We start from the raw sequence: 23,179 nt of genomic DNA on the forward strand, positions 1-23,179 counted from the left end.
CTCCCGGAGGGGGGGGCGGGCGGCACCTGGAGGAACGCGTCTCGAGGGGAGGCGCGGGTGTGTAGGTGAGTGGTCTTGTTAGAGGCTGCAATAGGACCAGTGTTAGAATACCAGTACTTCAAACCCGAAATTAGGGCAACTTTGACCGCTTACGGGCAGCTGAAGCTTGGGCAGGGCACTTCCCTCCGAGCCCCAGTGTCCCTCACTGTAAAAATGGGTTAGAAATGTGTAAGTTAGTGTGCCTGCACAGCTCCCGGCCCGAAGTGGGTGCACTGAAGTTTCTTGCCTCACCACTCACTTCCCACGCTGCGGAACCTAAACCGCTGCCCCTCCCGGAGTCCGAGAGTGGCCCTGGCCACCACACCAGCGCTGCGTCCGACTGCGCGCCCCTTCCCCGGCGGGATCTAGTTTCCTCCCGTTTTCCTCGGGGTTTCCCTGTCTGCCTCCTAGAAACAAGGCCTGAGCTATGGAAGTGTTCTTTGCTCCTTGTGCCCACCAACACCGGTTTATCAAATGATTGCAGTGTGTCAGGCGCAGTGGTGAGCGTCGGGTTTTCGTTGGTGAATAAAATAGCTATGGGATGTAGAGCGTATGGGCAAAAAGTAAGTAAAGTCAATAAATAAGCAATTGGAACACGCACACGTATTTCCTATTCCTTTCCCCCTTTTTCTTTTTAGCACTTAACACTAAATGTCGCGTTTTCCATTTTGATCTTGTCTAATGACTGTCTCTTCCACCAGAATGTAAACTCCATGAGTGCAGGGGGCTTTGCTTCCTCGCTGCTCTATCCCTTGCACCTAGACGAGTGCCTAGCACTAGTAAATACATGCTAAATGAATCAATACATAATCGAACTAAATAGAGTGAGAGGAAGTGACCTTTAAGAAGGCCTGAAAGGGTGGGGAGAATCATCCCACCAGGGACAACAGGATGTGTCAAGACCTGGCTTAAAGTGGTGCGTCTTAGACTGAAGAAAGAGGTGAGGCTAGGAGGAGGCAGGAATCAGGTCTTTAAAGTTCATGACAGACTTGGCCAACTTCTCTGCCAATTTCCAAAATACCAAAGGAAGTAGGGTAGTTAAGACACGGAGAAGGTAAGTTTAAGGCAAATACTAATAGGAATAACCCTCACGCTGTCTTGCAGTTTACAATGAATAAATAGAGCTTTCCCTTCTCTCACTTTATCTTGCAAAAACTTCAGGAGTAAAAAAAGCATAAAGAGGGCTCCAGACTTCATTTGCTCACCATACACACCTGGTCCATAGCACAAGATAAAAACGTGTTGCATTATTATGACACCATGTTAGGCTGGAAGCTCTCTAAAAGTAGAGAGCCTGTATCCTATTTACGTCTTGTGTCCCAGCATGTAGCACTGTGCCTGGCTCTCAGACCTTTTCTATAAACTGAATGAACATTCACCATTCACTTCCATATGCCAGCCTTGTGCTTAGTGGTAGAATAGAGAAAGAATAAGACATCATCCTTGTCCTCAAGGGGGTTGCAGCCTGCTAAACCTTCCTGAAGTCATAGAGCTCATGAACAGTAGATCCAAGTTTTCTGAAACCAAACCCTTTCTTGTATAAGAGAAAGATATATTGCACACAGAGGGACTGCCCTTCTAAAACCAAGTGGTAAGAGGATTTGGATAAGTTCTGATCAGGGGACCAGGGAGGAAGATTGGATGCAAGCCAGAAGGCAACTGGGGAGCTGTTAAAGGTTGCTAAACAGGAGACTGGTGTGATCAGAACTGGTGGCAGGTATGCTGATGGATGGTGTAGGGAGAGACTGGAAGCACATCCTCTGGGACCATGGAAAACTCCAGTGTAAATGGACATGGGAAGCAGGACAAATAGAAAAAGTCTTAAAGATTAGGAATCACGGAAAGTGTTTGGTAACCGAGAAACCGGACCTCCCTGCCTTAGGAGTTAGGCTGACCTTGGGTATGTTATTAACCACCCCCAGACCCCAGTTTTCCTATTTAAAAAATGACATCTCTAGTACCAGCCTCATTATAAGGATTAAATTAAATGCAGCAGTTTGGTGGGTGACTTACCGAAGGAAAGAAATTAGACAAAAGGGGCATCTGGGTGGCTCAGTTGCTGAAGCGTCTGCCTTCAGCTCAGGTCATGATCCCAGAGTCCTGGGATGGAGTCCCTCATCAGGCTCCTTGCTCGGTGGGGAGTCTGCTTCTCCCTCTGCCCCTCCCCCCACTCATGCTCAGTCTCTCTCTTTCTTTCTCTCTCTCTCTCTCAAAAAAATAATTTAAAAATCCAAAAATATATACTATTTAAAAAAGAAACTAGACACAAAAGAATACATTGGTGTGATTCTGTTGACATTAAAAAGCCGGCAAAGCTGAACTACAGTGCTTAAGTTTCTACACAAAGGGGCCAAAACTAAGGAAAAGCAAGGGAATGATTATACCAAAGGTCAGGATGATGGTTACTTTGTGGGGGATGGGAGGTGATCAGGAAGGGATACTTATGGGGGGGTTCTGGGTCACTAGCCAGGTTCTTTGTACTTGACTATGTGGTAGTTACAAAGGTGTTCCTAACATTTTAACTTACTTCTAAATAATCTTGATAACTGCTAAATTGTACATAACTATTATATTTTCTCATTTAAACTATTTTTTTTTAACTCAGTGAGCTTTTCTATGTAAAGTGCTTATCCGGCACCCAAAGCACAGGAAGAAATTAGGAAACTTTGGGTGCCAGCTCTGATCATTGCACCCTGTCTGCCTGCCTCTCCTTCCAGGCAGCAGGACTCAGGGTGAGTCCTCCCTGACCCAGTGCTCACACAGAGTTGGGCACCTGTGTGCCTCAGGGCGAATGGGAGCAATCAAGGTGACCAGAGTTTAACCCACATGTTTTCCTTCTCTCTCAGGCCAACAGGGGAGGCCCCGGGCCTGTGGCCGCGGACTCGGACCTGATCTGGGAAGAGTACCAAGTTGACCCTCCCAGGCTGCTCAAGCCCCAGCAATGATGGATGAGAGGGAGGAGGATGCCGATGAGGAAGCCTGGTTGCAGCTTCGGCCAGTGGAGCCCTTGCCCTCCCAGTGCTGTGGCAGTGGCTGCTCACCCTGTGTGTTTGACCTCTATCACCAAGAGCTGGCGAAGTGGGAAGCAGCCCGAGCCAGCAAGGACAGGAGCCTGCTGAGTGGGGAGGAGTCACAGGTGAGGGAGGACTGCTCCTCAGCCAAGATGGGTCAAGGTGGCAGTGTCAGCACCCTGCACCCATGTGGGGAAGATTTCCTTGACTCTGCATGGCAGAGAGATTCGGGTTCAAAGCCTGGCCCAGAACTAGCCATGGGGTCGGCCCAGGTGTGGATGAGGTTTGGGCATTTTACAGGAGAGAGATCTGTGAGTCATGACATTCAGAGAAGACTTCCTGGAGGAGGTGCAAGTGAGTGGAATGTTAAAGGTGGTGGGCTGAGACTTGGGAGACGTGAATTTGAATTCCTGCTCAGGGTGTGACTTTGGACAAGGAAGCCACTACCACTCAGGCCTCAGTCTCCCCACATGGAAAATATTAGATTAGATATCTCAAGGTCCCATCAATTTCTAAATTCTACAAATCTGGATTTTTAGCAGATTTGAAGGGTGAGTAGGTATTACATACGTCGGAGATGAGTGTTCTGGATAAAGGACACAGCTTGAGCAGATAAAGACTCCCAGACAGGAAGCAGCAAGGCATTCTTCATAGAACAGAGAAGAAAAGGAGGCTTGAGGTTCGTCCACAGGGTCCTGGAGTGTCCAGCCAAGGAGGCTTCACTTTATCCTGGGGCTGACGGAGCTGCAGAAGGCTTACAAGTAGGGGAAGCTCAGTGTGAAAAGCTCGGGCCTTCTTCGATCAGAGCGTGAAAGGGAGGTGAGGTGGGACTACTCTCTATTATTCAGAAAACTGCAGAGAGATAGCCTGTTCGGAAGGGAAAGCGAGAAGGGTGCTTGCACCTGCTTGCATGTCTACTGGGCCCCAAGTCCTAGCTGTTGGATATTTTCCTGTTACAGAGCTGTCCGTCCAAGCTGAGCCCAGAGACCTTCCTGGCCTTCCGCATCAGTGCCATGGACAGACTCACCGAGGACACTTACTGTGTTCGGTTCGCACTCCCCAGGGACTGCCAGCTCGGCCTGCGGCCTGGCCAGCACCTCATCCTACGGTACATTCAGGTAGTGGGAGGCCAAAGCTTCGCAGCCCTGCTTGGCCGTTTGCTTGCTGTGTGGCTGAGGACAACTTGCTTAGCTTCCCTTGAGCCTCTATTGTTCACCCTTAAGACAAACGTAGTGCCCCCTGACTCAGAGGATTCTGGGATTGTGTTTTCATAACAACTAACAGCAGCAACAGTAACAGCAAACACTTCCGTGGCATTTACTCTCCAGCACACAGTTCTGTGTGCTAGGACTGCCTCCTAGAACACCTAGGAATTCACTGCATCCTCACAAAACACTGTACGGAAGGTACCATTATCATTCACAAGAGGAAACTAAAGTCAGAGAGGTTCAGTAACTTGTCCAACGTCACACAGTTAAGAATTGGTGGAGCCACAGTTTGAAGGCAAGCAGTCTGGCTCTAGAGCCTGTGGTATGAATCTAATATTAGTGCCAGTTGAGAGGAAGGACACTTGTCCTTGAGAATAAGGGACTTGCCCAAGATCACACAGCTAGTAAGTCCTGCAACCAGGATTCAAACCCCTAGCCTAACTGCCCAGCTAGACTCTACCAGTCCTCTGATGTTCCTTCCTCTTCCCAGCCTCCTTCTACCCTCTCCCTCAACTTTGAGCCCCTCCCTCTGCACTCTCCCGCACTGGCCCAGGGACAAGGCCCTTTGGGACCTGCAGGGGGAGGCATCTGCTAGGTGGTTGACTCTGGGTCAGAGGCTCAGCAGAGAGACAGGAGCTCTAGATGTGAGTGTGGGAATCACAGCCGGCACCTGGGTGGCATTTGGGGGTGTATGTGGCGTGGAAAGAGGGAAGGATGGAGGACCGAACCCTGGCAACTCCATCATTTGTGGTATTGGCAAGAAGGGGGGAACCAGCAGAGCCAACAGAGGACAAGGAGAGTGTCTTACTACGGGTCACACTCTAGCCACTTGCCTCATGCCATCCCCCAGTGTTTGCACCCAGTGTTTCCAGCCTGAGGCCTGGCTGGCTGTCATGAAAGCTCACTATCCCGGTGCCTCCAGGGCAAGCCACAGCCCCATGCAACCCTCCATCCATAAGTCAGGGCTGCCCAGCACTCCCTGTCCCTAGCTTGGCACCTCTCCTCCACCCTCTATGCTGCTTCAGCAACATTCCTAACATAGGTAGCTAACCGTGTCCCTCCTTTCTCATCTTCCAAGGAGGCTCCCAAGGCTCCAGTTTCCTTTCCCACCGAGTCCTCCCTGCTCCTTCCTCATACATGTGCTTTGCTCCAGCCCCGTGACCCACCCACCAGTTCCTGCCTTGCTCTGCATTTCCTACCTCTAAGCTTTTGCCTGGGCTGTGCTCTCTGCCTGGAATTCCTTCCCGTCCTGTCCCCAATTTCACCTGTGAGTGGCCTGCCTTTTTCATAGCCAGGAGGGTAACAAAAGTTCTAGGAGGCCTCCTGAAGCTCCCCAGATGAGAGTGGTCCCTCCGTCTGGAGCATGTCTGTGTTTACCTCTGTGATGGCAGATGTCATAGTACTCTTGGCATCCAAGCCAGGCCACAGGTTGTGTTTCTTATTTCCCTGTTTGTTCCCCAAGCGTTCCTTGAATATTTCTGTCTAGTTTCTTGTTTGTGATGCATTAAGATGGGGCCTTTTAATTTTTTATTATTTTAAAGACTTTAAAGATATTTATTTATTTACTCATTTATTTATTTGACAGAGAAACAGCTAGAGAGGAAACACAAGTAAGGGCAGTGGTAGAGGGAGAAAAAGGCTTCCCGCTGAGCAGGGAGCCCAACTCAAGGTTCGACCCTCAGACCCTCAGATCATGACCTGAGCTAAAGGCAGACACTTAACGACTAAGCCACCCAGGAGCCCCTTATTTTAAAGATTTTATTTATTTATTCATCAAAGAGAGAGAAGGGAGCAGGGGGCAGTGGCAGGCAGAGGGAGAAGCAGGCTCCCTACTGAGCAAGCAGTGTGTTGTGGGACTACATCCCAGGATCCTGGGATCGTGACCTGAGCCAAAGACAGACGCTTAACTGACTGAGCCACCCAGGCATCTTTTTTTAAAGATTTATTTACTTATTTGAGAGAGAGAGAGCATGCCTAATTAGGGGAAGAGGCAGAGGGCGAGAATCTCAAGCAGACTTCCCAGTGAGCACAAAGTCTAAATGGGGGCTTGGTGCCAGGACCCTGAGATCATGACCTGAGCCAAAACCAGAGTTGGACGCTTAACCAAATGAGCCACCTAGGCCCCCCAGGGTGGGGTCTTTTTAATCTTTCCACATGTCCAAGAAGAAAGTTTTGCATACAGTAGGATTCAAAGGAGGAGTGCTTGGGTGTTTCTGGGAAGCTCTGAAGTGTTAGTCAGAGCTAAGGATGGTATTTAGCTGTGTGACCTCAAGCAAGTAACGTCCAAGCTTTGGTTTCCTCATGTGAGTTATTGGAGTCTTTTGGGGGTTTTTGGTTTGTTTTTTTTTAAGATTTTATTTATTTATTTGATAGACAAAGATTGATAGTAGTCAGAAAGGCAAGCAGAGAAAGAGGAGGAAGAAGGTTCCCCACCAAGCAGAGAGCCCAGTGTGGGGCTCGATCCCAGGACCCTGGGATCATAACCTGAGCTGAAGGCAGAGGCTTTAACCTACTGAGCCACCCAGGTGCCCCTTTTGTTTTTTTTTTTGTTTTAAGATTTTACTTATGTATTTGAGAGAGAGAGAGAGTACATATGCTCACAAACTGGGGGAGGGGCAGAGAGAGAGGAAGAAGCAGACTCCCCAGTGAGCAGGGAGCCTGATGACACAGGACTTGATCCCAGAACCCTTGAATCTCCACCCGAGCGGAAGGCAGACCCTCAACCAACCAAGCCACCCAGGCGCCCCTGGGTTATCATTTGTTAGATGAGATAACATGCACAGTATGCTTGGTGCGCAGTAGTTATTGACTACACCATGACTGCTTACAATTATTACTTGTCATTATCATCCTAGCCCCATTGTTGATAACGTCATAGAGAGGATTCGTGCATGAGGTCAGGCTTTGGACTAGGGCACCATTGAGGATCCTTCTAATTCTGATGCTCCTGGTACATGGTAGTAAGTGTTTAATAAACATTAACAGTCTTTTTATTTCTTGTTGTGTGGTCGAGAAGAGGTCAGGAAACACCACAGTGATGTCCTATAAACAGCCCCCATCATCAGAGGACTCTTTGAAGACTTTGCCATCTCTGATCCCATAGAACCACATCACAGGGACACATGTGGTTGTCCTCACTTTACAGAGGGGCAGCTAAGGGATCACTGACCTGCCTGGGTCTCACAGCCAGCGCATGGCAGTGGGGGAAGCCAGCGCACCTTTTTTCTGCTCCACCTTCAGTGAGGACCACTGGGGACAGCTGGGCCCCAGGTCTCACCAGCCTGGCACAGAGGAGGTACCTAAAAGCGTTTGTTGTACCATATATTTCTCTTCCCCAGAGGGAAGGTGGACGGCTTAGAAATTCAGAGAGCCTATACGCCCATCAGCCCTGCCAACGCAGAAGGATACTTTGAAGTTTTAATCAAGGTGAGCTGACCCACGCGGGTGCCCTTCAGACGGTGTGGACGGACTCCGTTTGGCAGTCAGGATGGGTCGGGATGGGGTGGTGCTCAGCCATGGGGGAAAAGCCAGTGTGTTCACATGGGAGGAGGCTGGCTTGAGGAAAGAGCAGGGGGAGTAAAGGAAGCCTTCTCCCATCTCCTCCTTTCCCGAGGCAGGGTCGGGTTTGGGGGTTGGCACCTCAGACCCCAACGGGGACTGATTTTAAGAAAAGGAAGCTCAGACTGAGAAAGGTCACGCTGTTCCCTCGTGCTTTCTCAGCTCTTCATGGAGAGCGAGCCCTGCGCCCAGGGGAAGGGGTGGTCGAGTCACCCGGGCCCTGCTGTGTACTAGTTGCTGGGCTCCAGAGAGGAGTCAGAGAGAGTGCCCGCCCTGGGACAGAGGGCCAGACCAGGGCAGGATGATGGGATGGATGCCGTGACAGGAGGCCCCAACCCAGTTCAGGGCAGCTGGGTGCAGGGAAGGCAGAAGCTGAGTTAGAGCCTTCCCAACAGAAGCTGAGTTAGAGCTTCGAGTTGAAGTGAAGGAATGGAGAACCGGCAGGGAAGGGTGAGAAGGAAGCTCTCAGGGCTGTGTTCCCAGCATGTGCAAGGGCAAAGGAGGCACAGCTGGGGGAGCCGTTCGTGACCTGTCCTGGCCTAGAAGGGGGCGAGCAGGCAGAAGTTGGGGCACGCAGCACCTCGTGAATGGGACTAACCTGAGACCATTCTCAGGGTGGAGACGGTGCCAGGGTGTTGGAGTTGGGCCTTGACCAAGGGATACAGATGGGCAGTGGTAGGAAGTGGCATTCCAGGCCTCAGCCTGGGCAGATGACCAAAGGGAAGGAGGTGTGAGATAGGGTCTGTGGGAACTGTACCCAATCTGATTGGCAGGAGGGGTGCTCATGGGGCAGCCAAGGTGGGTGTGGCACTTGGCAGAGATGAGGTGAACAAAATAGTCTGGGTACAAACCGCCCCCATCCCCCCAGGCCCCAAGGTGTCAGCACCGGATATATAAGAGATCTTGAAGATCCAATTATGTGGAAAAAATAATTAGGTTGAAGTACATGAAACTTCTGATACTCTAACATTTTTGACTTACAGAAACAGTGGTTTCATACAGGTCAACCTAATACACAGTCGACATTGCCATTTCCCACACAGAACCTTAGGGAACAGCGATATTTAAGAATAGCTTTCACATCCCTTATCATCCCTGTAGCATGGGAATTATTATTCCCCTTTCATTGGTAAGCAAACAGGAGGACCCGAGGCTCCACAGGGCGTAGGAAGTGTGGCCAGTGAGTGAGCCTGGCCTCCTGCCTCCAGGACCCGAGCACTGTCTTGGCTCCTGCCTTCCTTGACTGCACTCAAAGCCCGAGTGTTTATTCCCTTACACAGAAGCTTGGATGGGATCCCTTCTCCACGCAACTGTTTGTCTGGGAGATTCCACAAATCCTCTCCAAATGGCCTGCTTCCCCAAGCTGCTCGTCTGGGTGTGTTTCTGTTGAAAGGATAAGCCTGGAGACAGTTCTTCAGGGCAGCTGGATCTCTCCCAGCTGCAAGGCTGATTTTCTCCTCATTTACCGGAAAGCCTCTCTTTAGAGAGATGCTTAATTATCCCTAAGCCGCTGGCTGGGAAGAGCTGGAAATGTCTTTGCAAATTGGGAAGGCACTCGGGTTTTTTAGGGTTACCTCCCGTGTGGATGGGAGGGAGGAACTCTCATCGCTCAGGCACCTTCTTGGCACCACGCACTCTTTCCAGTTTTCCAGCTGTTTCCATCTCCTTTCAGCCTCATAACCATCCTGCAGAGTAGATCGTATTATCCCACTTTACAGATAAAGAAACTGAAGCTCAGAGTGGTGATGTCACTGTCCCAAGGCCCCTTGGGTAATGTGACCCCACGTGGAAGAATAGAAGCTCAGGGTCGGTTCTATTGGACAAGTGTGTATTGAGCAGGCTCCATGTGGGTGCTGGAGGCACAGAAGAATCCTTCCTCTCTCCTTGAGCGCTGTCTGTGCCATAGGGCCACTCAAACCACAGCTCGGCCTGTGCCTTCCCCAAGACTGGGGTCAGAAAACCGGTGTGCTTGCCTCCAGAAAGTTAAGAGAACTGTAGCCTCCCTCGCAGACTTCTGGCAGGAGGGCTGAGGCCTTCCCTTGCTTTATACATATGGTACCCAGCGAAGTCAGCGATGCTACCAGAGGTAGCTGTGGTTGCTTAAAAGCACGGCTGGTAACCAAAGGCCAGTCTCCTTCAAACTTAGTTGTATTCTCACTCCAAACACCCTTTCAGTCCTATTAGAGCTTCCCCCTTCCCCTCACATTCCTGTCTTGGGCTGTGCTACCTTGACCATACCTGATGCCCAGAACCCTCTCTGGTGAATGCAGTCATTTTTTTTTTTAAGATTTTATTTATATGTCAGAGAGAGCATGGGCAGGGGTAGTGGCAGGCAGAGGGAGAAGCAGCAGGGAGCCTGATGAGGGACTTGCTCCCAGGACCTTGAGATCATAACCTGAGCTAAAGGCAGACGTTTAACCAACTAAGCCACCCAGGTCCCTAGTAAATGCAGTCTTCCCTAACCTGCAAGGTCCAGCTCAAACATCTCCTCCTCCAGGAAGCCATCCTTGATCTTACTCCATTAGAAGTAACTGTACCTCCTCAGGGCTCTCTCAGCATTCTGTCCTTTTCATGGGGTGTTTCAAGTGTCTACCTTGAATGTATCAGACTTTGGTCCCTCCTAGTTTGTGAGTTCCTTCAGGAGGGGTCCTAAATCTGGATTCATTCATTCATTCATTCATTGAGCTATTTATTAAGTCTTTCCCAAGGTTCAGACACTGGCTGTCTTCATGGAGCTTAAGATCTAGCTGTGTTCCCTATAGCCCCAGCATGGTGCCTGGCCCCCAGTGGGCAGGCGCACAGGAAATGTGGACTGCCCGCTACCATGAGGGAATCCCCTGCACAACCTTTACTTTTGTCAGCCAGTCAGGAGACAGTGACAGGTAACACAGAGGCTGCAAACGAGTGGCCTAAGAACTGATTGCAGCACATATGTGTATTTGGTTTGGGCCTACACAGTGTTTTAAAATTTAGAATTAGTTTCTGACATTTCAAAGATGGGTAATTTTACATGAAAATGTGGATCTTTTGCCCTTCTTAGAAAATCAGAAGATAGGGCATCATCAGCCCCACAAACTACATCCCGGGATCGGCAAAGTGACTTCCTCCTTTAGAGGGAGCATTCCTGCACTCACCAGTTTACCACAGTCCCCACCACCCCCTGTTGCCTCCCTGATACTGAGAGTAAGTGTCAGTTGACATTACTCATCTCTTACCCAGTTCTGTACTCCATGATGTGACATGCAGGGCACCTGTGGTCCCATGGGTCAGAGACCTCTGAAGGTAAGGCTGTCAGCCCTGTGGTTCTTATCCCAGCCTCACCATTTCCCTTCTGGATAAGCTTCTGGGTTCATCTGAAAATTGGGAATGAGAGTACCAACTCAGGGGCAACTCGGAAAGTCCTCTGAGATGGCACCTGTCAGGCACATGGCCTGCCGGAAGGGCCGCACGTTAGTGGCTGACATGGTTGGTACGGGCAGCATGTACGTGTCTCAGTGAGGTCTTTTTGTGTTTGCTCCCAGTGCTACCCGACTGGGCTGATGTCCCAGTACGTCAGGTCCTGGAGCACAGGAGACACAGCTTTCTGGCGAGGACCTTTCGGCGACTTCTTCTATAAAGCCAACCAGGTCAGTGCCAGCACGCTAGGCCCTCAGGAGATGCCTCCCGCCTGAGCCTCCAGGACCACGGTTTCCACATGTCTGGCTGTAGAGTCACACTGTGCCATTCTTCGTGAGTCCAAGCCCAATCCCAAGAGCGTCTTTGGGGTTAGACGTGGGAGGAGACGGAACGGGCCTCTGCATATGCTCTAGAACTCTCCAGGGCTGCCCATTGCTTAGCAAATCCACACTCACATACTTGGTACTCAGGAATCCTATGCCGCCAGACCCTGCGATATCTTTCCACTGTCACATTCCAGCTACAAAAACATGGAGACCACTCCCTTAAATACACCCCATACCTCTCCACTCGGGAACCCACTGCATCCCAGCCTGAAGGCTCTTCCCCTCATCTTCCTGGCATGTGCATCTCCTTCCCGGATGGGCCCAGGAAGAATTAGTCATTTCTCATCAGTTGGTGCATATCTAGAAGGCAGCTTGGCAGTGTGTACCAAGAGTCTTAAGAATCTTCAAATCCTTTGACCCAGCGATTCCACTCCTGGAAGTCTGTCTTGTGGAAAGGATCCAAATGCTGCCTCTTGTGCACATGTTCACGGAGGCTTTATTTATAATAGCAGGAAACTGAATATGCAGCCATAGGGGGACAGCTAAGTGCATGGGGTTATAGGTACTTGATAGAATATTATCCTGGATTTTAAAATAATGTTTATAAATGATGCTATATGCTTATGCTGTAAGATCAGGTGACAAACACTATGTATGAGACTGAATGTGCAACAGGTTTGGGAAACAAAGTTTAAATGCACAGAAAATATGCGAAAAGAAAATGCAACGCAGGGGTAGCGACTCTGGGTGGTAGAATTATGGGTGGTTTTAGTTTGCTTCATTATACTTTCCAAATCATCTGCAGTGAGCCCCTACTACCTTTATAATTAGGAAACAATGCAAAACAAAAGCAAATGAAAAAGAACGAATCATTCCTTTCTCTCCATTGTTTTTATTTCCTTATTACACATACAATGTGTGTTCATTACCAAAAAAAAGAAAGAAAGAAAGAAAAAAAGAAATCAGATGTAGACAGGCAAAAAGAAGAAAGGAAAGCACACCTGCAGGCCATCTACCCAGACACACCAGTCTCACTACCTTAGCAGATAACTTCGCAGCTCCTCTTCCACACATGGTGGAACGCCCATGCACGCATCCATGTTTGTGTGTGTAACAAGTGCGTGCACCCACATACATGTGTACAACGCCATGAGACACGTGTGTGGTGCTGCCTATGGGCCAGGCCCTCATGTCTGTGCTAAGGGTTTACCCCGCCACAGCTCTGGGGTACTGCTACCCCCACTTACAGACGTAGCCGGTATCTGGGTGGCAATAGCCCTCGGCAGCGTGCTCCCTGTGTCAGCCTTGCTCAGCCTTGCATTTTAGCTGAGAGTGTCCCCGTGTCCCCCAGGCCCTTGTCAAAGGACCCAAATTGTCCCTGTTTCCCCCTGACCTGGAGGGGACTCCTGATGCACACTGTCTTGACCATCCCTTCTTGGGGGAGCCTCCCTGCGCCCACAGAACACCCCTGCAGAGCCCCGGCCCTTCCCATCCATGGGTATTATAGGGCCAGGCAGTATAGGGCCAGACAGAGACATGGCATCTCACACACAAACTTGGCCTCTGGGATGCACAAAAGTGTGGTTCTGCGCCCGTGGGGACGCCGGGCTGCTCTGGCCCTCTCCCTGGCCCTGTCTGGCCGCTCTGCAGTCACCTTCATTGTAGATGGGACATCGTGACCACCCTGAGAGTGGCACGTGAGCATATCTCTGTGCGTTCCCGCCAGACGTTCACAGGTTTCCACATGGGTTCACACATGGGGCAAACAGATGAGGCCCTGTCCTCCAGAAGCTCACTGTGTGATGGGGGAACAGACACCCACACAAATGGTGGTGGTGCAGCATGACCTATGTCGTGAGGAGGAAGTACAGAGGACTGTGGGGATCCAAAGGAAGGACCCCTCACATGCTCCTGGCCCGGGGAAGACTTTACAGAAGAGACCCCGAGGGGTGGTGGGAGGAAGAGGAGGAGCAGACGGGCAGGGGACCAGGAGGCTGGGGACACACACACAGGACAGGATGGTGCAGACAGCAGCAGGGCTCAGTGAGGGAAGGGGTTGAACTGTGTGGGAGTGCCAGGATCTGCACCAGGCACTTGATGGCATCTTGTTTAATCCCCATGACAGTTCTGAAACACATGTTACTGTGGGGAAGAAGCTGTTACTCTTTCTCACCTGTGAGGAAACCAAGGCTCAGAGAAGTGAAAGCACTTGGCCAGATCATTTGGCTGAGGATTTAGACCCAGGTCTGCATGACTGATACTCGAGGAAGTATTTCATGCTGGGGTGTGAGAGGCATTAGCCGTCGGTAAAGCTGGTGGAAACTTGGGCTGCATTCTCAGAGGCCTAATCTCTAGAATGAAGGAGGTGACTAGCTTGCTGCATAGGTCGGACACTAACCTTTAAAGCACTGACCTTAAAGAAGATCACATCTCCTAAAGAGACCTAGAGCCAGGAGATGGATTCGTGGATTCAGTAATGGGCTGATAGAATTGGGCCCTCCTGGGGAAGAAATTCTCTTCTTTGAGTGACTCTTCTGTGCCAGTGCTGGGTGCTTATGTGTAGTAAATATCTCAGTTTAGAGCAGGCTCAGGGATCCATGCCAGGGCCCTCAGATCTCTACAGGGCTCCCCTGGGGCAGAGAAGGCAGCACAGAGGGCAGGGCTGCGATAGGGGTGGCAGACTAGGCTTTGGCAGGAGCAGGTTTCAGCTCAGTGTGAGGTGGAAAGACCTCTCTGGCAGGGGAAGTCAGCCTATGACAGAGTGATCTGCTTTGGGAGGTAGTGGGTTCCCTGTCAAGAGAAGTATGTAAGCAAAGTCCTGTGGAGATGGGTAGGAGAGCAGCTGAACCACTTGTAGGATGGGCTATACCTTTTTATGTTCCATTTCAATCTCCAGATTCCATAATTTCTGTGACACAGACTTCATAAGCTGTAGGCTTTCACAAGCAAGGACGGCTTCCTGAAGGTCGTGGAGAGGGGACCTCACACGGGTGGGACCCCCAGGCAGGGTTGTGCTATGCTGTGCAGTTCAAGCAAGCCCAGGAATGGGCCATGTGGTGGGTGGGTGGGCTGAGACCTGCCCTCTCCCCGTTCTGTTCCCCAGTATGGTGAGCTCCTCATGCTGGCTTCAGGCACTGGCCTGGCCCCCATGGTGCCCGTCCTGCAGACCATAACAGATAATGCAGAGGATGAGACCTTTGTCACCCTGGTCGGCTGCTTTAAGACCTTTGAGGGCATCTACCTGAAGACCTTCCTCCAGGAGCAGGCCCGTTTCTGGAACGTCCGAACCTTCTTTGTTCTCAGCCAGGTGAGCCCAGCATCGTGACTTCCTTCCCTGATTGAGACTGTGCCGGCCCCTTGCACCTGTCCTGAGGATCCGCTGTGGCCTCCCCGCCCCAGGGCTGCAGTAGGGATCCTTGCTCCAGGTAGGGACCACCACCCTGTGCCTGGCAAGGAAGACAGGTCTGGTTCCATTTGGTGTATGTGGATGTGGGAACTGACGCTTGAGAGGTGGGGGCACTGGCCTGTCTGTACTGGGGGAGAAGCCAGATCTGGAGCCCCAGGCTGAGCTCTGGCCCTCCCCACCGTGCTGTGCTGCCTGTCAGATGCCCCCTGGCCTCACCAGATATATGGACTGGGGGTCCTGTGTGTGGAGTCAGTGGGCCAGGCTGTAGATGTCCCCAAGGCTGGGATAATCTCCTTCGGGGCAGGCTCCCTTCGGTGCTCAGCAGGGTGCCAGGCACAGAGTCATCAAGGATTGGTGAAGCAAGCAGATCTGGGGTCACTGCATTTATTTGGGTCCCTCCCACAGCACTTTGCCCCTACATGGGAGGAAAGCTGCTTCCAGACTCTCCAGGCTGCAGAAACTTGAACTAGAAGCAACTCTGCCTCCTGACCCCTGCCCCTCGGATTCCTCCTCCCTTCATGCTCTCAGGCCACCTTGCCCTCTCCCTCCCCTCTGGCCCATAGGTTGGGGGATGGGGGGGTCTTGTTCCTTAACCCAAGCCAGGCCCTGAGCTCCCTTCCCCTTGGTCTGTAGCTTTATTTCTCTTCCATGCGCCCCCAGACCTGGGTCCCTGCTGGGGCCCCCACCCGTTCTCTGTTGCTCAGGGTTGGCCTCACTGCCCAGGACTTTGGAGCACCCTTCTCATCAGCTTCCTACTTGAGGCAGCCTTAGAGTGTCCCAAAGACTGGCGTGATCTTCCCCAGCGTGACTGGGTGGGGCGCTGTCAGGAAACCGGCTTTCCCTCCCTAGTACCAGGGCTCTGGGATCCTCAGGGACCAGGTTCTGTGGGCTTGTCCATGGGACAGAAGGCCCAGTGGCGTGAACATGAGGAGGGCCATGCTTGGTGAGTGTTTGCAGTGACAGGAGAGCTGAAGGCTGGGGAATGAAGCAAAGGCTAGTGTGCAGCCCGACCGTGTCCCCAGGATGGGCCTGTCGCCTCTGCTTGGAGCCCAGCTCAGGGAAGGTGGGATGAGTGGCAGCACCACCAGGCTGTTGGCCGTCCTTCCTGTCCCCTGACCGCATGCCGGGTGCCCGGGATAGGGAAATGAAGATGGCCTGCCCCATCCTCCAGGCACTCACCTTGCTGTGGGGAGACAGCCCCAGGGACAGGGCTTCACCGAGCACTTTCTCCGTGCCTGGCACTGTTCCAGGCCCTCTGTGGGTATGAAATCATTTAATCCCACCACAATTTTAGGAGGCTCGTGTTGCCATCATGCCCGTGTTGTAGAGATGGCACAGAGAGATTAAGAACCTTGACTGAGTTGGTAGAGAGTTAGGTGTGAGACCAGGGGGTGCTGGTCTAGAAGCCTGCTTCTACCACGTGTTGATATAAGACAGCACATGGGGAGGGCACTGAGGATGCTGGCAGCAAGCACGGAGGACTTCACAGAGGAGCTGGCATTGAGCCTGGGCTTGAGAGCAGAGTTAAAGTCTACCGGCAATTAAGGGTCTTCAGCCCTGGGCCAGGGCTTTGATGATGCCAGCGGCCTGGGCCTGGGCAGATGAGCGGGCTGGCTCTCAAAGGCAGGGACAGGTAAGGGGCGATTGAGTGGGAGGTGCCCCCTTGACCTAGGATGCTCCCTGGCCTGGCCAGGCTGTAGCCGCAGCAGCCCCCGGGGCTCCCTCTCCAGACACTCCCTGCCAATTGGCCCTTCCTCTTGTAGCCAAAAGGGCAGCCCTGACTCCTCCACCACCCTGCTTCCAGCCCTTCCCTGGCTCCCCACTGCTCTCAGGATGATGGTCCAGCCTGCACGGCTGCACCAACCCGTGTGGCCTTATCTCCTAGCACCCTCCCTGCGTGTCCCAGTGTCACTGGTCACTGGTCTGCTCCCGGCTGTGAGGGCACCGTGCTCTTCTGGCTGGCTGCTGGGCCTGCCTGTGCTGGTGCCATCCCCGCTTCCAGAAGCACTTTCCCCCACCTCCTCACCTAACGCCTGCTCAGCCTGCTTACCATGCGTGTCTCTCTGCTGGGGTGTGACTTTCTCCTGAAAGTTCTCTAGAGCCCCCAGACTGGTGTTTCTGCTGTCATAGCCAGGGTTCTCCTCCTTGACAGCAGCTACCCTGTGGTGCCGTCACTGATTGTGGGCTCCCTACCCCACCTGGGCAGCAGCCAGACCCACCGCATCTCTGGGTGTGCAGTTGGGGGAGGGGGACTATGCCAAACCTAACTAACCTGGGGGAATTGGGCAGCGGGAGGAAGAGGTGAGGCCAGTGGGCCCTGCGGTCCCAGCCCACAAGGGCCCTTTCGGTGGGTCAGAGCATGGAGTGGGCATGGAAGGTCCAGATCTCCAGAGAGGATCCCCCACGAGCACCGCAGTGGGGTGAGATGAGCTCTGTGGGGTGGGCCTCTGAGGCAGTGTGAGAAAAGGCCTGCATTCATCACAGTGGCTCACAGAGGTCATGGTCACTCAGCCGGGACGTGGTGGCAGAGCTTAGACTCCAGCCTCCTCTCTCTCCTTCGTGTCTCTCTGCTTAGCCCCAGAAGCTAGAAGCCTGCCTTGATAGGGTCTGCAGAGGGGACGGTCCCGTTCTGGTTTTGTTTGTTCAGATGCTGGGCATGTGGTGTCTTGCCTCCATTAGAGATCATCAGACTACACATACTTACTGATTTGTGCGCTTTCGCTGTGCAATGGTACTTCGGGGGAACGTCCACTTAAAAGAGAGAAGTTCCTCCGTGTAAGCTGGAGGTGGGGCTTTTGTTTTGTGATCCTGAAGATGAAAGCCATCGGCGAAGGCTAGAGGAGCAGAAAGAGAGAAGCCTGGGTCACCAGGGCACCGTGCACCCTGGAATCCTTCTTCCAGCCTTTTTATGTGAGAAATAGCACCCCCACTGCTGCCTCGGATCCCCAGGACACAAAGCCGGAGCAAGACCAGGAAGCTCGTCTGTTTTGAGCAGCTGCCACATCCCGGCGCCTAGCATGGTGCAGGGCACTGCCCACTCAGTAAAAATGGGTTCCATCAACAAAGTCATTAAAGCCTGATGAAACCAATGAACACATGTCATGCTCCCACGATGACGGTGGTGGACAGCCTTACAAAGATACGGGGAGGTCCCCAATCTTGGGGAGCAAACATCCCCCTGGAGTGACAGGTGCAGCAGCCCCTGGAGGCAGCGAGAATTGTGGGGCCTGCCTCCCTGCGTGCCCTGGGGTGTGCCTCCTCCTCCCTGTGCCTCACCTGGGAGGATAAGCAACCCCCCATCCCCGGGCTTGTTACGAGGGTAATCAGAGTCCCCATGGCAAGAAGTCTCTGGCCTGCGGAAATGCTAGCTAAAGGTTGCCTTTCCCTGGCCCCCCACCTCAGTTTCCTGGTTCGACAATGAACTGGGGGAATTCCAAAGACTTCCCAGTAGTCACCTGCATGTTTTCTCATTGTCTCAGGAGAACTCCCTGGAGAAGCTTCCCCAGAGTTACCAGGAGAAGACCCGCTTTGGCCGCCTGGCCCAGGGCCTGATCGAAGAGCTGGTTGGTTCCTGTCGCAGAAAGCCGTTTGCGTTGGTCTGTGGCTCGGCTGAGTTTACCAAGGACATGGCCAAGTGCCTGCTGTGCGCAGGCCTGGCCGAGGACTCCTACTTCCTCTTCTAGCCAGGCCTCCCTTCCGAAGCCCTAGCCAGGGTCCTGCCACTGGAACACTGGGAGAAGCACAGACTGGAGTGCAGGCCTGGCCCACCGCTCACTGGCCGGGTGACTGTAGGTGAATGTCTTCCTCCCTGCTCCTCCAGCTCTTACCTACTCCACAAGGTTGCTGACTCCCTCAGGCTGACATACTGCCGGATGGAGGGAAGATGGGGCTGCAGGAGCCCCAGGAGGGGGCGTGGGCATCCCAGAGGACTCCCGGGAGAAAGCCAGGTCCATGCCAGGCCCAGGGATGAGTAGGAACTGGCAGGAGAAGGTGCAGGAAGAGCATCCCAGGTGTCTCAGATTAGAGGGCTTGGGGCCTCCCGTCACACCCTGCCCTAGAAATGCCTGTTCTAAAACCTGCTTTCCCGGGAAACTGCGTGTCCTTGCTGTGGTCTCAGGGCTGGCTCTGATGCATTGCTTGCTGAGTGTTTAGGGAATGACCATAGGGGTAGCTAAGAGCTCTTTGGAGGAGGGACTTGCCTTATGTACCCCCTCCTGTGCCTCAAGCCTGACACAGCGCCCTCGGGTTCTGTGACCTGGTCACATTCTCCCAGCAAGGTGGGTCCTGAATTACCTTTATTTGTAGGGGGCCCAGGCCTTTCCTGCTGCAAACAGCTCCGCTCGAAGTCTCCCTTCCCTGGCTCAAGAGCCCAGCCCAGAGTCCTCTCCTGAGCAAAAGAGGTACAGAAACAAATACCCCTCCCTCCTGCAGGCAGCCAGCTCAGCCCGCCTTTAGCTCCGGAGCCCTGGTGACAGTTGCTATGGAGATCTAAAGATAGAGCAGGAAGTCAGGAGACCTGGGTCCCTCTCCCTGCTCTGCCCACTGAGCCGCTGCTGATTCTGCTCCACCCCCACTGCCCTCCCTACCGAGCCCCTCCAGCCTACACGGGGCAAGACCTCCCCAGGAACCTCGTGCTCCCGGGCAGCGGGCGGGACACTGTGGGCAATGAATCCTACTTTCCACCGCCTGGCCTCCACCATGCTGCCCCAGCTCAGGCCAGCTGCGGGCGCTCCGAGAATCGGAATACTAAGCCATGAAATCTCAGAGCCAGAGGACCATGGAATCAGAACGTTACAGTCGTGGAATCACAGCCCTCCTCACACCAGAGATTAAAGTTTAAGACTCCAGGAAGCATCGCGTCGAATAGACTCGTGTGTGAACAGGGAAAGCAAGGCCCCCTGTGGCAAAGAGATGGACCCAAGGTAAAGCAGTTCGCTGCAGAGCTGGCATGAGAAGCCAGGTCCCCTGATGTCACCTGTATGGAGGGTTGGGTAACCGGCGGTTTTCAGACTGGGCTCCGTAGGACACTAGGGTTCCATGCATGGCAGCAGTGAAGGGACAGCCCCGTGGGGTCTCCAGGCCCCCCGCAACAAGAACAGTTCTGTGGTCATCCCACTGATATATCAGGGTGTGTGGTCACCTCCATTTGTGAAAGGGGTTTTCCTGCATGGCCCAAAAAGTTGCAAGCACATCTCCATCCTGGGCCATTGTTGGGGAAACAACCCAGCAGAGGCATCTGGAGGCGGTGCCCGAGGTTTCACGCTGTGCTTTCTGGGCAGAATCTGACAGTCACTTAGAGGACAGGAAGACTGCCTAGGACCTTCCCCCAAAATCCTAGGCACCTGAGCATATCAGAAAGGTCTAGTGGTCATGAAATCGTTTTCATTTTGTTTAACTCAGAGTTTCCCAAGATTATTTAACTATAGGACAGTCCTGTCCACTAGAATCTTTTGAGAGCAGCATTCTATGGGCTGTACTTTGGGACACACTGGTCCGTGGCACGGCCCCCTTGCACACCTCTGAGTGTGGTGAGCTATGAGGCCTGCGCTAAGCCTCAGAGGTCCCAGCGAGAGCCATGATCTCTTCCTGCCTCTCCTGTGACTTGGGCAAGACACTTCTCCCTCCGGGCCCCTCAAATATGGGCGTCTTCCTTCCCCGCTTTCCCCTTTCCTGGGGCATTCTGTTGATGCTCCTCACAGATGTTCCTGGAGGGCCCGTCACGAGCCAGACTCTGTTCCAGCACCAGGGGAACTACCAGCAGTTCTGGTCACTCCGCCACAGAGCTTATAACCCAACAAGGAGTGCAGAAATTAAACTCGTAATTCTAAAAGAGATGAGTGTTCTAGAAAGGGAAGTATGGATACCAGACGAGTGGATGGCAAGGGCTTTTCACCTAGTTCTGAGGGGCCAGGGACATGCCACTGCCCCAAGGGTAGATACTTCAAAGGCAATATTGTCACTCAGAGCTAGGGATGGTAGGAAGTCCCACATTAGAAATGGAGGCCTGGGGTAGTTCTTTTGTGTCTTTGTCCCATTTTATGTATTGGGTGCTTTAGACATTAGACACAGCCACTCAGTGATAGCCATTAGCCCCTCTTGTCCTAGAATGTGTTGCCCTCCCCTTCCCCTCACCCCACATGGCATCTGTACCATCTGGATAGAGTGGGGTCTCTTATCATGGGATGATGGTGAAGACCCAGCCATGCCCGTGGTACCAATATGCCAAAAGAGCTCATACCATCCAGAGACTGGAAACCTCCTGCCTTGCAAGATGGTAAGAGCCTAAGAAGGGGATTGGTTGGGGTGTATGAGGATGGCCTCTCTCAATATGAGGGTGGACGGTTCTGCCCATCCCTCCTGATGCAGCCACACCCACCGCATGGTGTCGGGGCATGCCGTCGGGGTGACAACAGCCAAAGGACTCCCACCTGAGTTTGGCTCCCTCAGTGTTTGGCCTGCAGCACTTCCATATTCCCCTGGCGGTTTTCCCAGCTTCTCCCTTCATTTCCTCCATACTGCAGCCAGACCTGGTTTTGCAACTCCGGTAACACTTAGCAAGAGAGCTTCCCCCCCAACAGATTTTGTGCACAGTGCATTATTGTTGACCCAAGTTCCCATATTGAACAGCAGATCTCATACAGATCCGAGCTTGTCACTCCCTTACTGAAAATCCTTCCATGGCTCCCTGTTGCCCTAGGATACAACATCACAGCTCTGTCTGCCTCTCTAGATGGCTTTCTGTCCTTGGCCCCTGACCCCCAGCTCTCAGGTTCTGTCCAAGCACTCTTGCTCTCTCATCAGTATGGCCCTTCCTGTTTGCTGCTCTCTGGGTCTGGGCCATCCTTCCGCCCTCCCCTCTTCCACTCGCCTTGGCCTCCTCGTCCTCCAAGGACTTACACAGCTCACTACCCCTTCCTCTCTGAAGCCGCGCCTGCCTCGGCACTGCCGGCCAGGCTAGCCAGCAGGTTCCCGTGTATCCTGCTGTGGTGGCATCTCTCTGACTGCCTCGTTGACAGGTGAGCACATCACCGGCCTATCCTGGGGCCCATGCATCATGTGCCCAGCATGGGAGTGTGCCTGGCATATCCCGGATGTCGAATACCCTCGAAGTAAACAGGAAGTATACGTGGAGTACTTTACAGGTTGCAGAATGCATCTCTCTATGTTGAAGCCCTGGATTGTCCCCCAAATGCCCACGATTTTATTACCCTGTCTACTGATGAGGAGAACCAAGCTTCCAAGACATGAAACAGTCCTACAAGGTCACATCGGAATGCACAAATTCCAACATGCTGCAGTTGTCAAAAAGGTTATATGGGACACGTGAGTGCACCAGGAGATATGTATAAAGATGTTCTTTGCTGCACCATTTGAAACAGCAAGTAAAAACTGCCCATACGTCCATCAGTAAGAGAATAGGGAAATAAACTATATTCATCCAGTAAAATAACGCACAGCGGTTAAAATGAATGAATGAGATCTATATGTATCGACACAGACTCAATTAAACACAGTAATTGAGTGAAAATCAAATCGTAGAAGGCAAGACAGTGAGATGCCAATATTACGAAAGTTTAAAAACACAAAATAATGTCAAATGCTCACTGAGGGGGTGCACCAACTGCAAGGCCAATGGTGACCTCAGGGGATGGCATGGGATGAGGGCTTTTTTTTCTTTTTTCTTTTTTTAAATCTGCCTCTGCATCGCTTCACTATAAAAACATCTGCAATGAATATGGCCAGATACGAACATCGAGTGACTCTGGGTGATGTGGTCACTGATGTCTGCTTTTTCTGTATTTGAAATCATTCCGTAATGAAAGATTTAAAAAAGAAGACGAAATGCACCTAGGAACACTGCTTCGGAAACTAGGGGCTTATACACAGTCATGCCCGCCCCCCTCAAGTTAGGCTGTGCCCGTTTATGCCCCCAGGCTTGTCCTGCTTCCATCTGAAACTGTCGTGAGCGCCTGCTATGTGCCTTGGTCCGGGTGCCACAGCAAGTAGGAGGTGCACCTTACAGCTGTCCCCTCTGCTTGTCCCTCTGCTTTCTGTTGTAAATGCAAACCAGAGTGACTTTCTAGACACCAGAGTTTGGGGCTTGTTTGTTTCATGTTGTTTTCCTTTGCTAGAAAGGCAGGCCGAGATTCAAATCTCTGCCAGCTGTATAAGTATCCAGAGCAAATAATTTTGCCTCTCTGAGCCTCTGTTTACTCATCTACAAAGCGAGGACAG

General features: G+C 52.3%; 1 protein-coding gene and 1 long non-coding RNA gene across 4 annotated transcripts in view; one reads left to right on the forward strand and one right to left on the reverse strand.

The window, feature by feature from the left end:
• The first annotated feature begins 2 nt into the window (after positions 1-2).
• Positions 3-23,179, forward strand: part of LOC116568134 (NADH-cytochrome b5 reductase-like) — a 48,165-nt gene continuing 24,988 nt past the window's right edge. The window contains exons 1-7 of one of the 2 annotated variants that reach the window (XM_032303654.1): positions 3-65; positions 2,886-3,175; positions 4,010-4,158; positions 7,597-7,684; positions 11,338-11,442; positions 14,642-14,845; positions 18,424-18,968. In XM_032303654.1, the coding sequence (XP_032159545.1) occupies positions 2,981-3,175; positions 4,010-4,158; positions 7,597-7,684; positions 11,338-11,442; positions 14,642-14,845; positions 18,424-18,627 (945 nt within the window). In that variant the 5' untranslated portion in view covers positions 3-65; positions 2,886-2,980 and the 3' untranslated portion in view covers positions 18,628-18,968. Of the gene's footprint in view, positions 66-2,885; positions 3,176-4,009; positions 4,159-7,596; positions 7,685-11,337; positions 11,443-14,641; positions 14,846-18,423; positions 18,969-23,179 lie in introns of those variants that run through there. The other variant, XM_032303655.1, reaches the window with a different exon arrangement.
• LOC116568139 lies at positions 12,482-19,378 on the reverse strand. Of its 2 annotated transcripts, XR_004276514.1 has the most exons (4): positions 19,238-19,378; positions 18,400-18,515; positions 17,649-17,778; positions 12,482-14,698 (listed from the first exon to the last, which is right to left on the reverse strand). It is a non-coding gene; the product is annotated as an uncharacterized LOC116568139 (long non-coding RNA). The 2 variants fall into 2 exon arrangements; XR_004276515.1 differs by lacking the exon at positions 18,400-18,515.

Source organism: Mustela erminea, chromosome 10, assembly GCF_009829155.1.
Source record: "Mustela erminea isolate mMusErm1 chromosome 10, mMusErm1.Pri, whole genome shotgun sequence".
In the NCBI taxonomy this organism is placed as follows: Eukaryota; Metazoa; Chordata; class Mammalia; order Carnivora; family Mustelidae; genus Mustela; species Mustela erminea.